General features: G+C 34.7%; 1 protein-coding gene across 2 annotated transcripts in view; it reads right to left on the reverse strand.

The window, feature by feature from the left end:
• LOC149619130 (ATP-binding cassette sub-family C member 4-like) overlaps positions 1–14,856 on the reverse strand; it is a 72,641-nt gene that overhangs the window by 7,559 nt on the left and 50,226 nt on the right. For both annotated transcript variants that reach the window (XM_089855838.1, XM_089855837.1), the window contains exons 14-19: positions 14,543–14,847; positions 9,089–9,168; positions 8,882–9,032; positions 3,612–3,842; positions 2,119–2,219; positions 117–473 (exon numbers count right to left, since the gene is read on the reverse strand). In XM_089855838.1, coding sequence (XP_089711964.1) covers positions 117–473; positions 2,119–2,219; positions 3,612–3,842; positions 8,882–9,032; positions 9,089–9,168; positions 14,543–14,847 — 1,225 coding nt within the window. The remainder of the gene's footprint in view (positions 1–116; positions 474–2,118; positions 2,220–3,611; positions 3,843–8,881; positions 9,033–9,088; positions 9,169–14,542; positions 14,848–14,856) is intronic.

Raw genomic sequence — 14,856 nt, forward strand, 5'->3', positions numbered from 1 at the left:
ATCAGCACAGTAACGAGCATGTGATTGTATTACGTAATTATGATATTTTTTTCCTTCCAAACTAGTTTATTTCACAAAATTTTAATAGTCGTTTAAAAGAAAATATTTGTAGTCACCTGGGGAATGATGGAAATTTTACTACGAAGATCGTGGAGGCCCAGTTCTTGAACATTAATTCCGTCGATAAGCAGGGTACCATTTGGCTCAGCCATTCGGAACAAGGCAGATATTATGGAACTTTTCCCAGCCCCTGTACGCCCAACAATTCCAATTTTTTCACCTCCTTTTATTTGGCAGTTTAGGTTCTTTAGTACTGGAACATCGCCACTGTCTGGATACGTCAGGGAGAAGTCCTTCATCGTTATGGATCCTTCTGTTGGCCAATCCTTCGGAGGTTTCTTATCTGGCGTTGCTTCAAGTTCTGCTTCAGGTGTTAATTTGCTGTACTCTAAAACTCTCTCCACGGCCGTCATCTAAAGCACACAGTACGTTTTCATAAATACAATAAAAGGCGCCAAAATAAGAAAAAGAAAACCAAACAAAGTTTCATTAATTGCCATTTTACAACCTTCTGTAAAGGTAAACTTTGCTTTGGGGCCTATACGTTTACATACTTTCGGAGTAATTTATTGAACTATAGAATTTTAAATACAGGATTATAAACATTTCATTCTTATTTAACATTCATTTCTCAGCCAACTATACTTCCATAGTTTTGTAATTCTCCAGCAGTGGGTAAAGGCGAAGTTTAAAAATTAACATTACACTTGTGTGTTTTTTAGGGTACGGTAACTGTAATTTACGATTTTCTCGGGTAAATTACGAAAACGGTAATTACCTTACACTGGTAAATTACCACGCTGGTAATTTACCACCGAATTCACATTTCATTCTCTTGGAAAATGGTCTAAAAGTTCCATATTTTGCTCTACCCGCGCATGCACACTTATTTCTTCTCATGAGACATGAGTAAGTCATACAAAGTGGATCGGCAAGCGTGGGAAAAATTTGATTAAGGAAATGAAATTTTATTTTCTCGTCTATTCCTGTTGTCGAGTTCCTTTGCGTCAGATGGAAATCCAGTAATTGGCCGATACCGATACCAATATCGGTATCGGTACCGGTACCGATATTTGGGCAAACTGATATATCGGTATCGGCCCATCTCTAGAAATTGTTCTAAGAACGTGAAATAGCAATAATTCGCAAAATGGGTAAGAAGAAAGTGGATGTTTTTGTTCGAAAGTATTTTGAGCTGCAAACATCAAAACTCGGTGTTTAAATAATGAAGAATACTATGGTTTAAAAAGTATAGCTATGTTCAAGTGATATTATTCACTTATAAACGATCAATATAATTTATTATTGAATTTTCGTAAATTACCCTGAACGGTAATTTTTGCGGTAAGTTACGCCATAATTTACCATTTTCAAAAATTACCGTAATTTTTAGATTACCATAGCATAAAACCATTTAATAGTACGTAATTCATCAAAAATCTCTAAAAGTCAATAAATCTAAGACGGCTAGAAATAATTAGAATTATTAAATAAATATTATGGACTCTATTAATTCTTAAAATGGAAATAAAATTCCTTCAAAGGGTCTATTGTAGTTATGTAGTAGAGAATTTAATCTGACATGTAACGTATCCAGATCACACCTTATCCCATGAACTACCAGAAGCGCATAACCTTCATATAACAATAGTTTTTTTTATTGATAAACGTACTAAAAGCCCCAAAAGGGTCTGAGACACTTGCTACCTCTCTTCCACTCAGGCTTATTAGATATAATAAGTTTAAACCACGTTACTGAAACGTCTGTACTTCGTGGAACCGTTTCTGGGTTGCATTTTTTGGACTTATAGTATGTAGGAGGTTTTTTAAATACATTTATCCAAAATAATATATTCCCGTTTTGAGCGTATTGAAATACCACAAATATTCAGCTTTTTTCGTTATCTTCAGATAGACTGAGCACCATTATTACATTGTTTCCTTTATTTCTTTTCTAATTTCAAACTAATCTTTACCAAACTAGGACTAAGTTATCCCGAAAAGTTATATTAGAATTTTAAAAGAAGTATATCATTAAAACTATTTTCCTTCACTTACTTGACTTTCCAGTTCAGCTGACTGTCTGACAGCCCATTGGAAGGTACCAGTCAGAACTAATGCGGATGAAATAGCAAGACCAACATTACCACCACTAGTTCCTAAAGTTGATTTAAAAACAATTAACATATTAAGCCAAAGGTGGTATTGTTTAACTTCACTTGACGAAATAACGAACAATATCAAGAGAAAATAGAAGAGAGAATAATACTTCTGCACTGCGTTCTGCAACTCGTTTCAGGGGTTAAATTTTTACCGCTCTATCCTCGTGATCCCCTTCCCAGGTTAGCCTCCTCGCAGCATTTAGAGAGAGAACAAGACGACCCAAGGGCTCGTAATAGTAGCCACATCGTACCGTACTTAACAGGCGTACAGAAAATTTGAGTGAATAGCCCCTCGATGCGCTACCTTTAACTGTTTAAAAATTACTTTTTAACTTCTGATATAATTATAATTCAATTCAATAATGTGTTTATTAACTCTGCATCACAACATACAAAAGTACTTTTTTTAGTGGTACAGAGGATAATAGTGTGATACGAACGGGAAACGTCAGTGAGTACCCTCACGATGCACTGGTAAAACGAAATACCCGTAAATACCCATTAAAAGAAGCCCTAGCAAAAATTGTAACCCTTAATCCTTACTTCAATATTTTTACATACGTTATAATTGTAATATCTGGGGCCCCAAGCTAGTACTTTCTTTTAAATTCTTCTCGATTTGTGGAGAAATTCAGGTAACTTCTAATAATAAACACCACCTTAACACCATTCTAAATATAACGTCGGTATTTACTTGCTTTTGCTTCTTAAAAATTCCCCTCGATTACTTTGAATTTTGTAATAGAGGAGCGTGAAGCCCTTATTGTCGACGGGTGACAGGAATATTAAAGGGAGTATTAAACCGTCCATTTAAATTAAGGCAATACCATATTCCTCTCTCTCGTTTTAAACATATCGTGTAAACGTAAAACACAATTCGCCATACAGTTAAATGATATGATATACTTAAACTTCCTATTATAATCCCCATCCTTTTAAAACACAGGATGAAAAAAATAAAACTTCACCACAATCCTCTCCCATTCATTCTCCCTTCAATGACGAACGAAAACTTTATACTGCCAAAGACTCTACTATTGACACTACTACTACTTCTACGAGAATGACAGCAGGGCCTCATCGTAGATATACATCATACGATGTGGCTAAAAATAGTTCCCGAAAAACAAACTGCATGTTTAGAAGCGGTGGACGACGAGCCGCTCCCTTTCACAGAATCCCTGGAGTATCGCTACTTTTCAAAAGTAAATATCTAACCTCTAACCTCCTAATTGGCTGCTTGAAGTTTTTGAGGGGAAAAAGCAGTACGACTCACTAAGTAGATAAAAAGCGGGTTGAAGTTAAATTTTGACCCAATTATTATACTCTCTTCTCTTTTCTCTTGATGATATTAAAGCTTTGTGCAATTTATTATGATATTAGGCATACCTGTATCAAAAGCCATCAAAAAAATAGTAAGACATGATATATATAAGACTGTAAGTTGATCCAAATTGATGGCAAACCAACGAGCGATGCAAAGAAAAGTAAACCACGTGGAGGTGTGGTTATCTTGTAAAGAGCAGAAGTCGTTTTCAAATTTCTTCTGTACACCAGACGAACGGATTGTAGTTATTCCGTATAAGGAAGTTGAAAGATGGGAAAATACAGGACTCCTTGCTGTATTTTAGATAAAATGTAAGTCAACAATAGGGTTCTTCAAATAAAATATTAACAAAATAAATGGATTAAATTTTAAAAAAAGTGTCACCGGCCAAATATCATGTCTGTCTTTAAAAATGTGAATTTGCAGGTTGTACTATTCTGAGACCATTTAGTTACGTTGAGTCTGCTGTTCTTTATTCGAGGAGACGTATTATCGTAATTTAGTGAAATAATTTTCTCATAACGTTTGTCAATTTTTGATCTGTAGAAACTTTTATCATTTTTAAACTTGAGTAAAGCATTCAAAGTTCCATGGACACTTTTAAAATCTCCTCCAATGCAAAACTTAGCATAACTTTCAATAGTTTTAGTCATATCAAACGTAAAGGGTAATTGAATAGGGCAAGCATTCTCGAAAGGAGCATGGATAAGCTACACTTAATATCTACATATTATGTGATATATAAATAGCATTTAATGAAGTTATATTATACTTGGTATTCTATAATCGATTTATAATATTTGTAATTTTTAGTATCTTTATACAATAGCGCTAATGGGGTATGCCTTGAGGGTTATTTTTAAATTATATAAATTTAATTCTTTTATGATAATGAATATTCATGATTATTCTTCTATAATCTTCTAAACTGACACTAATTGGATATGGTTTTATGGGGCTTGAATGCATTTCTTCGTTAATCACCTTCTCGATTTTGAAGGTACTTGTAATAGTTCATTAAATACACCCACTTCGAAGGTTTGAACTAGAACAGCGGAGTCAACGTTACTAAACTAGTGATTACGGCCCAAATTAATTGGTTCCAAGTTTTCAATTAAATAAAAAACGATAGATCACAAGGTTAAGCTTGAATTTCTTCTTTTTTATTTCAGAAGTACTGTCCTCCCATTTCAAAAAACCTCATGAGGATGATTTTGTTTATCTTACAAATAATTCTGGGAAAAGTAGCCTTAAACTTGAGAAAAATTTCTAGACACCAGAAACTGCACAATTCACCATTACTTCAAACCATGTTTCTTCCCATTTATATTTTTTTTTTTATAAAATCGAGAGATTTTCGGCGAACATATTTGAGAAAGTTTGTCTGGAGAATTATGACCTTAAAGATGTTTACAATTCGAAGTCTTTGTGACAGCAAAAACGGATTTATGTACTAAGAACGTCGGATCATAGCTTTAGCCTCTGGTACCATCCTCGCATAATTTATTGAGAAACTTCGTCTGCCTATCGCGAAGCGAGAATTCTTTTTAACTAATTTAGTTCGCCCTGTTTTCTCGCTTAGGGGCGCTTTTAGTATAGTAAAATAAAAATAAGTTCAGCCTCGTGACCCCGTCGACTGCTACAATATTAGCAATAGCCGATAGCAGAAGTAAATGAACCGAAGTTGTCAAACTCCTATTGTTTTAATGCTAAGGGCAATTGCCCATTACCCCCTCCCCACCCCGACCCTCTTTCGCGCTTTTCGTGACGTCTTTCCATCGCGCCGTTTTTAAAGGGCGCCCTCGAACGGTTGAGAGAGACTTTAGACTAGAGTCTGCTTGAGTGAATTAAAATGGCGGCCTTCATAGGTGGGGTTTGTTCAACAGTTGGCAACGAAAGCTGGCTGAATGAAATTGTAAGAACTAAAAACCTGAATACACAATGTAATTTTAATTTAGGCTGTTCTTTAATAACTGGGGCAACTAGAAAATTGTGAAGCCAATATACTAACGTAGATAATAGTATGGACTGTGTTCAGATCTATGCAACATCGTACTAACAATAGTATTAGGACATAACGTTAACAAAGTTAATTTTGTCTGTTTTTCATCGAATAAAATGAAAATGTGGGGAATATTTTTTGATAATTCGAGGCAGAGTGTAATTCTGTAGCTAGTTAAGACAATTTTAACTCAATATTACGATAATTTTGGTTAATTATTGCATTTCAAAATGAATTTTATCCTAACTTAGCTAGACCAAAAAGGATATATATACTAAGCCAAATCATCTCCACGGCACCGAGCTCAGTATCCTAAGCTTGGAGCAGGTAAATCCTGCTGCCTCGATATCGAGGCTTTAACGGTCTGGAGTGGACCGAAAGTTAATTACACACTTAAATTGTGCCTACATTTAAGATTAATGGAATAGTCAGATTTCATCACATGACCTCTTTATTTCAGGGTTATTAGGGTCATACAGTTTTTTAACACATTAAAGAAATTTAATAAACACGTCATCTCCACATCGTAAAGCTTCACGGCGCCACAAATACTCGCATAGGTGCATGTAAGTCCTTGGTTTGAACACCTCCTCGACAAATACTTCTTTCAATATAAAGTAATAGTCAATAATGTAGTACTATTGAGGCGATGATTCGGACATAATTCGATGCGGAACCCCCCTCCACGGCGTTCGCTTCCAGTCCATCATCCCATCCATTGTCCGTCAACTTTACAGCCTCGATGGTACTTCATTTTGCCAATTTTGGTCTCGTCTATCTCTACCACCAAACCCACACCCCCAATTTGGTATTCCTCCACCATCATTTTATCTATTGTCCTAATAGTTAGCTGCCACCTTTTCCAAAATATTCTCCTATTAATTAGTTGCTACCATTTCCATAATATTCTCCTAATAGTTAGCTGCCACCTTTTCCAAAACAATGGTTTCAATAATTCGTTGCCACCTTTTCCAAAATATTCTGCTATTAATTAGCTGCCACCTTTTCCAAAATATTCTGCTATTAATTAGCTGCCACCTTTTCCAAAACAATGGTTCCAATAATTCGTTGCCACCTTTTCCAAAATATTCTGCTAATAATTAGCTGCCACCTTTTCCAAAACAATGGTTCCAATAATTCGTTGCCACCTTTTCTAAAATATTCTTCTATTAATTAGCTGCCACCTTTTCCAAAATATTCTACTATTAATTAGCTGCCACGTTTTCCAAAACATTCCTAAATGTGTTAAAAAAGTGTATGATAACCTTGAAATAAAAGAGGCCATGTAATGAAATCTGACTATTTCATTAATCTTAAATTTGGGCATAATTTAAGTGTGTAATTAACTTTCGGTCCACTCCAGACCGTTAAAGCCTCGATTGCGAGGCAGCAGGATTTACCTGCTCCAAGCTTAGAATACTGAGCTCGGTGCCGTGGAGATGATTTGGCTTAGTATATATATCCATTTTGGTCTAGCTAAATTAGGATCAAAACACATTTTGAAATGCAAAAATTAACCAAAATTATCGTAATATTGAGTTAAAATTGTCTTTACTGGCTACAGAATTACACTCTGCCTCGAATTATCAAAAAATATTCCCCACATTTTCATTTTATTCGATGGAAAACAGACAAAATTAACTTTGTCCAAATACTATTGTTAGTACAATGTTGCATAGATCTGAACACAGTCCATACTATTATCTACGTAACCATTTTAGCTGCATAATTTTCTAGTTGCCCCAGTTACTAAAGAAACCCCTAAAGCGTTAACGTGTAAAATAGGTGAAATTGCTCTTCAAAACAAAGATTCGGGCAACAAAGAGGCTAAGCCTTTGAAGAAAATGACATAGTAAAGCATAGGCGTTTGAGGCTTACATTGGATTTTAAGCTTGTTGTACAAAGCGACCAAATTTTCCACATACCTTTTCGCAGTATCAGAATCTATTAATTTTAGGTACGAATCAAGTCTCGAAAGCACAAAAGGCCGCTTAACATTCGCAAGGTATGCTAAAATATCTTTCGGCAAATTTCCCATTTAAAAATGAATTCAGTTCATCTACAGCCACAGACTAAATCGAAAACTACATGAAGAGCTAAGCCTACCAATAGCAGACGCCTAATTTTTGTAATCCCGATCTCCAAAGGTTGCTCTCAGATGGCGCGTCAGATAGTATCCCATCAACCATTGCACGACCTTTCTCAGTAGAAAATGGGGAACAAATGCATCAATGTTTCAACCCCCCTCGACGGGACCAATGCATTTGGTTAATTATCCATTCATTGATAACTTCGGTTCATTTACTTCTGCGGATAGTATAAAAAAAGTTTTTGAAAATTTCCAAAGACCTTTATTAAACAATCATGCCAAAGAAGTAAAGGATAAAAAAGCAAAGGTTAAAAAAATTTAAGGTTATGAAGGAGCAAAGAAATTCCTCTTATGGTAGAATAAAACTGTGAATTAGCAACTTCAAGAAGTTTTGTTTTACTAAAAAAACAACAATGTTAAAATCTTATAATTTTGATGTGCACACAATCTTACCAAAAGATTCAATAAAAAATTAATAGCCCCTAAAATAATTATTTAAATTTAAGGGTGAAACCTTAATCTTTCATAAAATTTTTATAATTGGCCCATAAAATATCAGCGACAATTTATGGAAGACATCCTTTGCAACTGTAATAAGAGCGCCATCTAGTACATATAAATTGGATGAAAATATTTCCACTATGAAACTGGATATTTCCCACATAAAAATCGACACGCACGGGCCTAGGTATCTCGGAGGCTCCGGCTTATATTTTGACTCCACCCGCAAACTATGTACATAGCGACTTCTGGTGATCAAAAATGTCATTCTTAGCTCTATTTTCGTGGTTGAATATTTTTTTTCCGAAATTGCGCCAGTGGCAAAAAAGCTAAGTGAACAGCAATGCGATATAACGCCCGATTTAGTGGAATTAAGTTTCAAAGTTAAGAATATATATAATTGATGTTTCTTTAAATATTTTCTTTAAGTATCTGGATTTTCTTTCTTTTTACTAAAATTATTATTGTAGTAAATTTATAAGTTATTATTATTTACTTTACTTCTATATTTAAAGCCTAAAATATAAGAGAATAAGACTTAAAGATGGCGAGCGTGAGTTTTGAAATTATAAGCCACTCCCATCAAAAAACATACAAAGTAGTCGAGGATGGGTAGGGAATTTGCTACGTTCAACGTTCTTCTTACATAAATCCGTTCTTGGTGACAGATTAAAACGTTAGTACTAAGAGATGAATGCTGATTTCCCCTAAAAGTTCTATGTAAATTCTTTAGTTATTACTTGTTCCTTCGAGACGTTTCAAATCTCTCGCTGTTGCGATGTAAAACCTTCGAATAAAGATGAACACGACGATAAGGATGAACGTAGGTAGAGAAATTAAAGGACTAACATAGATCACGATGACCACCGTTCCAAGTAGAGTTAAACCATTCTAAAAAATAAACAGTAATCATGAAAATTGCATTGAATAAAAATTTCTGGACTTACTCCCAGAAAATCTACAAGCGTAAATGGCAGAAGATCGTCTATAAGACCTAAATCTTTCGTGAATCTGTTTAAAATTCTACCTGTAAATATAAAATGAAAAACGATTAAGAAATGTGTTGCATTTCTTTGCAGCGGCATATCAAAAGTATTGGCTAGGTCATACGAATTAAGCTAGATTATTGATTACTTTTAACTAAACTGGATTATGGATTACTTGTAATTAAAATGGATTACCGATTACTGGTTAATATGCTAGAATCCTTATTACTGGTAATTAAGCTAAAATCCCGATAACTGGTAGTTAAACTAGAATCCTTATTACTGGTAATTAAGCTAAAATCCCGATAACTGGTAGTTAAACTAGAATCCCGATTACGCATAGTTAAGCTAGATTACCGATTACAGGTATAGTTATCTAGTATAACGATTACATTAAATTTAGCTAGATTACCGACTTCAGGATATTAAACTAGATTCTCTGTTACAGGTAATTAAGCTAGATTACCGATTTCAGGATATTAAACTAGATTCTCCGTTACAGGTAATTAAGCTAGATAACCGATTACAGGGTACTAAACTACATACGTATATAGCATATGTTGGGGGACAAGTCTCAGACATAAGGTTGGTGCACAGATCAACGGAATCTCTTTGAGACCAAGTCGGACCAAGTTTAAGGAATCTATTTATGAAAAGGACTACGGAATCTTTTAATGCACAGGTCCACGGAATATTTTTGTGCAAAGGTATACTGAATCTTTTTGTGGTATAACTACCGCTTCCTCTGTGATATGCATGTGAAAATTACGGGAAAGCAGTATGTTTTGATTTGCCATTGACTGTCAAGTCAAGCAGTCATAATTGACAGTTACATAAAAGGTGGTTACTTATGGACGCTCAACGCTCTAAGGCTTTCCCTCTCTTAGTATAGAGTGGCGAAACAATTTTAATTAATATTAGGACTGAAGTAACAGATACTAGTAAAAACTGTCATTGTAGACAAAGACGGCAAAGTGTAAAAGATAAGTGTAGAAAATTAATTGCCTGAAGTAACAGATATTAAACTTTTCACTTTTGAATACATGATCATAAAACATCAATTATTTGAAGAAATTCTTACCTAATTCTTCTCCAAAATTTCATTTCCCCAAAATATTACTCAGCACTAATAACCCAAGAATATTGCTCTAAATAGTAGTTCAAGAAAAAATGGCGCCTTTAAGAAATTTTTAAGGGATACTATATAGGTTTTACTTTCAACTAACATTTGCTTTGAGGAGATTTAAATACTCCGATATCAGAAAACATTTAACTTGATAAAATTTAATTTTAATATTTTAAAATTGGAAATATTGCGAAGCGGAAAATAACATAGGCCGTTCGACTGTGACGTAGTTATTAGTGTCGAAAAGATCTGTATATTCATCGTAGTCCTTTGAGAGCTATACAATACGTTAATTTTTATAACTTCGAAAACTTACAATAAACGAATAAGTTTTATTAGTTTTTCATACGGTTTATATTTAATAAGCTATCAACGAATTTCTGTCCATTTTATGCCTCAACCTAATTGTAAATTTTGAGAGACAAAAAATAGAAACGTGTACTATTTTTAAAATGATGCCCAGTAAAATATTTTTACTGAAGTGAAAAAATGTAAGATAAGAATTTTTTAATTAAATGATGTTTTATAATAACCAAGATATTCCCAACCAAACGAAACATATTCAACAAGAAAATATTTGCAATCTGTGCGGAAATGGGTTATGATAAAAATTGGTGAACTAAAATTTCGAAGTAAAAACTGTGCGCAAATTAGTACAGTCAATCTAGCTCAAAAAAGGGCCTTACCCGAAACAAATTGCGATAGTTTTGAAATTGGGGACTTTTATAGAACTTGAAGCTCTCTTTCACATGGTGCAATCTCCCCCAATCAGCAACTTGAGGAAAATCCGCCATCTTGAAAAATGGCCGCCAAAATTACTAAAGTGCTACGTAACTTTGGCTGTAATTATCGGATTGAATCATAAAAAATCTTATAGTGTAGCTTAAGACATTCCACACGATTTACCTTATATTCATTTTTAGCGTTAAACCAACCGGAAGCTGGCAAACATGCATTAAAACCGGCTAAATTGATAAATTTCGTGAAATGCAAAGTTTCTACCGAAAGTAATTAAAGATTTCTTTAAAATTTCGCTGTTCAAATAATAGGAAGCGCTCTTCTAAGACTTTTTGTCTATCCTACGATTAAAGAGGGCTAAAAGTGTCCGCCATCTTGAAAAATGGCCGCCCAATTACGCTAAAATGATCATAACTCGTGATCCAATCATCCAATTCACACGTTTCATACCTCAAATTGTTTGTTATAATATTTCCTAAAGTTTAACTTCTAAGAGTTTTGGTCATTTTTTGCAACGTTGTTTAATTTTAATTGATATTTTAAATAATATAACTAATTTTCATAATAACAAATTGTTTTAAATAAATAATTTACTTTGAAATGAATTTTCAGTTCTCATTCATGAGCTTTGAAATTCGTAATTACACTCTAGCGCCATCTTTCCCTCCTAACATTAACTTTAACTGGAACTGGAACTAATAGCCATTGACGTCCCAGTACAGAGTACACCTGCACTCATAATCGAATGTTATCATCCTTTTCAGTGGCGGCGCCAGGGGTAGGCGACACAGGCTACAGCCTACTTTTCGTTTCAATTTGGGGGCCCATAAACGCCGTTAGGGGCCCAGCGACGCCCTGAATTTTAATGTAGTATATTTTGGCCCCACTTTCGTTGAGAAGGGAAATTATTAAAGCCCATTGTTTCTACTGACAAAAAGGATGTGAAAAATTTCACGTAAAAATAAACATGTCTAAGGGATCGTAAATAAACTACGTCACATTCTTATTGAGGGAGGGGGTTTCGAAATTTGTGACGGTCCGTGACAAATGGGGGGTGGTGTCAGATTTAACATTAATTTTGATACGAAGTTAGGACTGTTGTGTAGTTGAATGTAATTAAATGCGAGTGAGATTAACACTTAACCAACTCCATACATGGCATTTAGCTATTTTTATGCAAAAAGTTTTTAACAATAAGTATCCCGATTCCCGAGTACATAAAGACTATGTTTCAAAATCCAAATTCTTCTATTCCGTAAAAAGCAGGGGAATAAAATTATGGAACTCTATCCCACACGACATAAAAAGAATTAATTCAATATCTGTTTTTAAAACAAAGATCCTGGAATATGTCAAAGATATTGTTTAATTTTAACTAACATATTTAACTTAAACCGGACTCCTAAGTAAACCAGTTGTAAACTGATAGGAAATAAAGCTATTGTTATTATTACTATTATTGTTATTAAAACCCGCGGCTGTCGAAAAAAAAATCGCAATAAATATGACGCTAGAAAATATTGATGATCTATAGAGTAATGGCATCTGCATGCCTTGGCTATGTTACACTCTATGAGAAATTAACATGGAGTGCCACTACTCTATTGGTCGAGAGAAATAACGTAACCACTTGACTACCTGGTCAGCGCTTTTTAGGATAAAAGGGAAAGCAAATATCTACCCATGTAGGATATCAGCTTTCGATTATTTCACGCGAATCTGATTGAAAAGCGCCCAAAAAAGCGCGTTTGAAAACGGGTTCTGATTTCACTATAGTGTTATGCTTCAGTTTTTGAAGCAAAACCTTGAAAAGCTCGATGGAAAACGGGCCTTAAGGACTGCTAAATATAGAGTACGCGTAGTTTCAGCTTAAACTCTCTAATGCAACTGTTTATTCGCCACTAGCATTAGCTAGGATGAGTCGGATCCCCTTTCGGATTGAAATGGTTTCGTTTCTTTCGCACATTTTTGAAATCTGAATATCATGATCGATTAGACTAAGGTATTTGTCTATCAATGTCGAAACCTATAAAGTGTGCCCCTTTAACTAAGCTTTATGGAAAATGTTTTGAAGCTTACAAAAAAAACACAGACCGGCTTTGAGTTACGATAATAAATACTCACAAACAATTTAAACAATGAATTCTAAAATTTTCTTAACAATAATTAAAAGGGGCCCATATTTGTGAAAAACCTTTAGCCTACACCAAAGAATATCCTGGCGCCGCCACTGATTTTCTTCACAAAATCAAGTAATTAAAAAAAAGTATAATTGTGAATTGGATGATTAGATCACGAGTTATGATCATTTTAGCGTAATTGGGCGGCCATTTTTCAAGATGGCGGACACTTTTAGCCCTCTTTAATCGTAGGATCGACAAAAAGTCTTAGAAGAGCGCTTCCTACTATTTGAACAGCGAAATTTTAAAGAAATCTTTAAATTCTTTCGGTAGAAACTTTGCATTTCACGAAATTTATCAATTTAGCCGGTTTTAATGCATGTTTGTCAGCTTCCGGTTGGTTTAACGCTAAAAATGAATATAAGGTAAATCGTGTGGAATGTCTTAAGCTACACTATAAGATTTTTTGGGATTCAATCCGATAATTACAGCCAAAGTTACGTAGAACTTTAGTAATTTTGGCGGCCATTTTTCAAGATGGCGGATTTTCCTCAAGTTGCTGATTGGGGGAGATTGCACCATGTGAAAGAGCGCTTCAAGTTCTATAAAAGTCCCCAATTTCAAAACTATCGCAATTTGTTCCGGGTCAAACCCCAGATTGACTGTACTAAATGGGCCATACAAATTGTGCGGAATAGGGTTATGATTCTCGAAAATTGTGCGGAAATGGGCATCCTTGATAACTGTTGCTTCCTCTTTGACTGGCATGTGAAAACGACGGAAGTTGATTGTCAAGTCAAGCAGTTAAAATTGATGTTATATAATAGATGGATAGTTCAAATGCGTTAACTAATGGATGCGGAACCTCTAATACTTTAAAGGAACACCGGGCTTTCTCCTTAGGCTTAAGAAATAGTTTCTTTCTAAACACTTTTAATTAATATTAAAACTAAAGTTCAGATATTAATAAAAACAGTCTTTGTAGGCAAAGAGGTGAAAAAGTAAAAGATGTGTGTACAAAATTAATTGCCTGAAGTAACACATGTTAATGTTTTTAGTTTTGGGGTCTTTGTGTCCAAGAGGATTAAGCAGTAGCACTAAAGACAAATTTCATGAGTTTCCTACTTGGGAGACCAGTACCGAATTTTTCAAGAAAATGTGGAGCAATAATTGGCGCCTGAATGTTCCCGTGCCAAAATGCTCTGGCGTTTAAATGTCCTAGCACCTAAAGGTTTCGCCAACTTAATGTCTCAGAAAGACAGAATTTAACAGGTGTGCTAGCACACGAGTGTAATATGAATTATGAGTAAACAAAATAGGGTGAATTGGAGATTTGCAAATATTGTTAAAAAGTCACCGTAATGATATTTAGTTTAAGTTTTTAAGTTAAATAACATTTCAAAGAAGATTTATGTGTAATTTTTCGCTTACCAACTGGGTTCTTATCAAAGAAGGCGATAGGTGCACGACTAACGCTTCTAAACATTGTATTATGCAGATTAACAGAGGCCTTCATACATATCAGGAACGTTGCCACGGTTCTTGTGAGTGACAAAATGAATAACCCCACCATGAGACCAGTGTAAATGTAAATATTGGTGTTAGTGTCGCTGAAATCTCCTGTTATACTCTCCCAGGTGAAACCTCGGGTGATATCCTCTGGATACTGCTCTGTGGAAGTGGTATACTCCGTTTCGTTGGCTTGCTTCTTACCTTTTATTTCTTCTGCATTGGTCCTAAAAATG

Source organism: Phalangium opilio, unplaced genomic scaffold, assembly GCF_054372755.1.
Source record: "Phalangium opilio isolate 3A_F unplaced genomic scaffold, DU_Popi_V2 ptg000209l_1, whole genome shotgun sequence".
NCBI lineage: Eukaryota > Metazoa > Arthropoda > Arachnida > Opiliones > Phalangiidae > Phalangium > Phalangium opilio.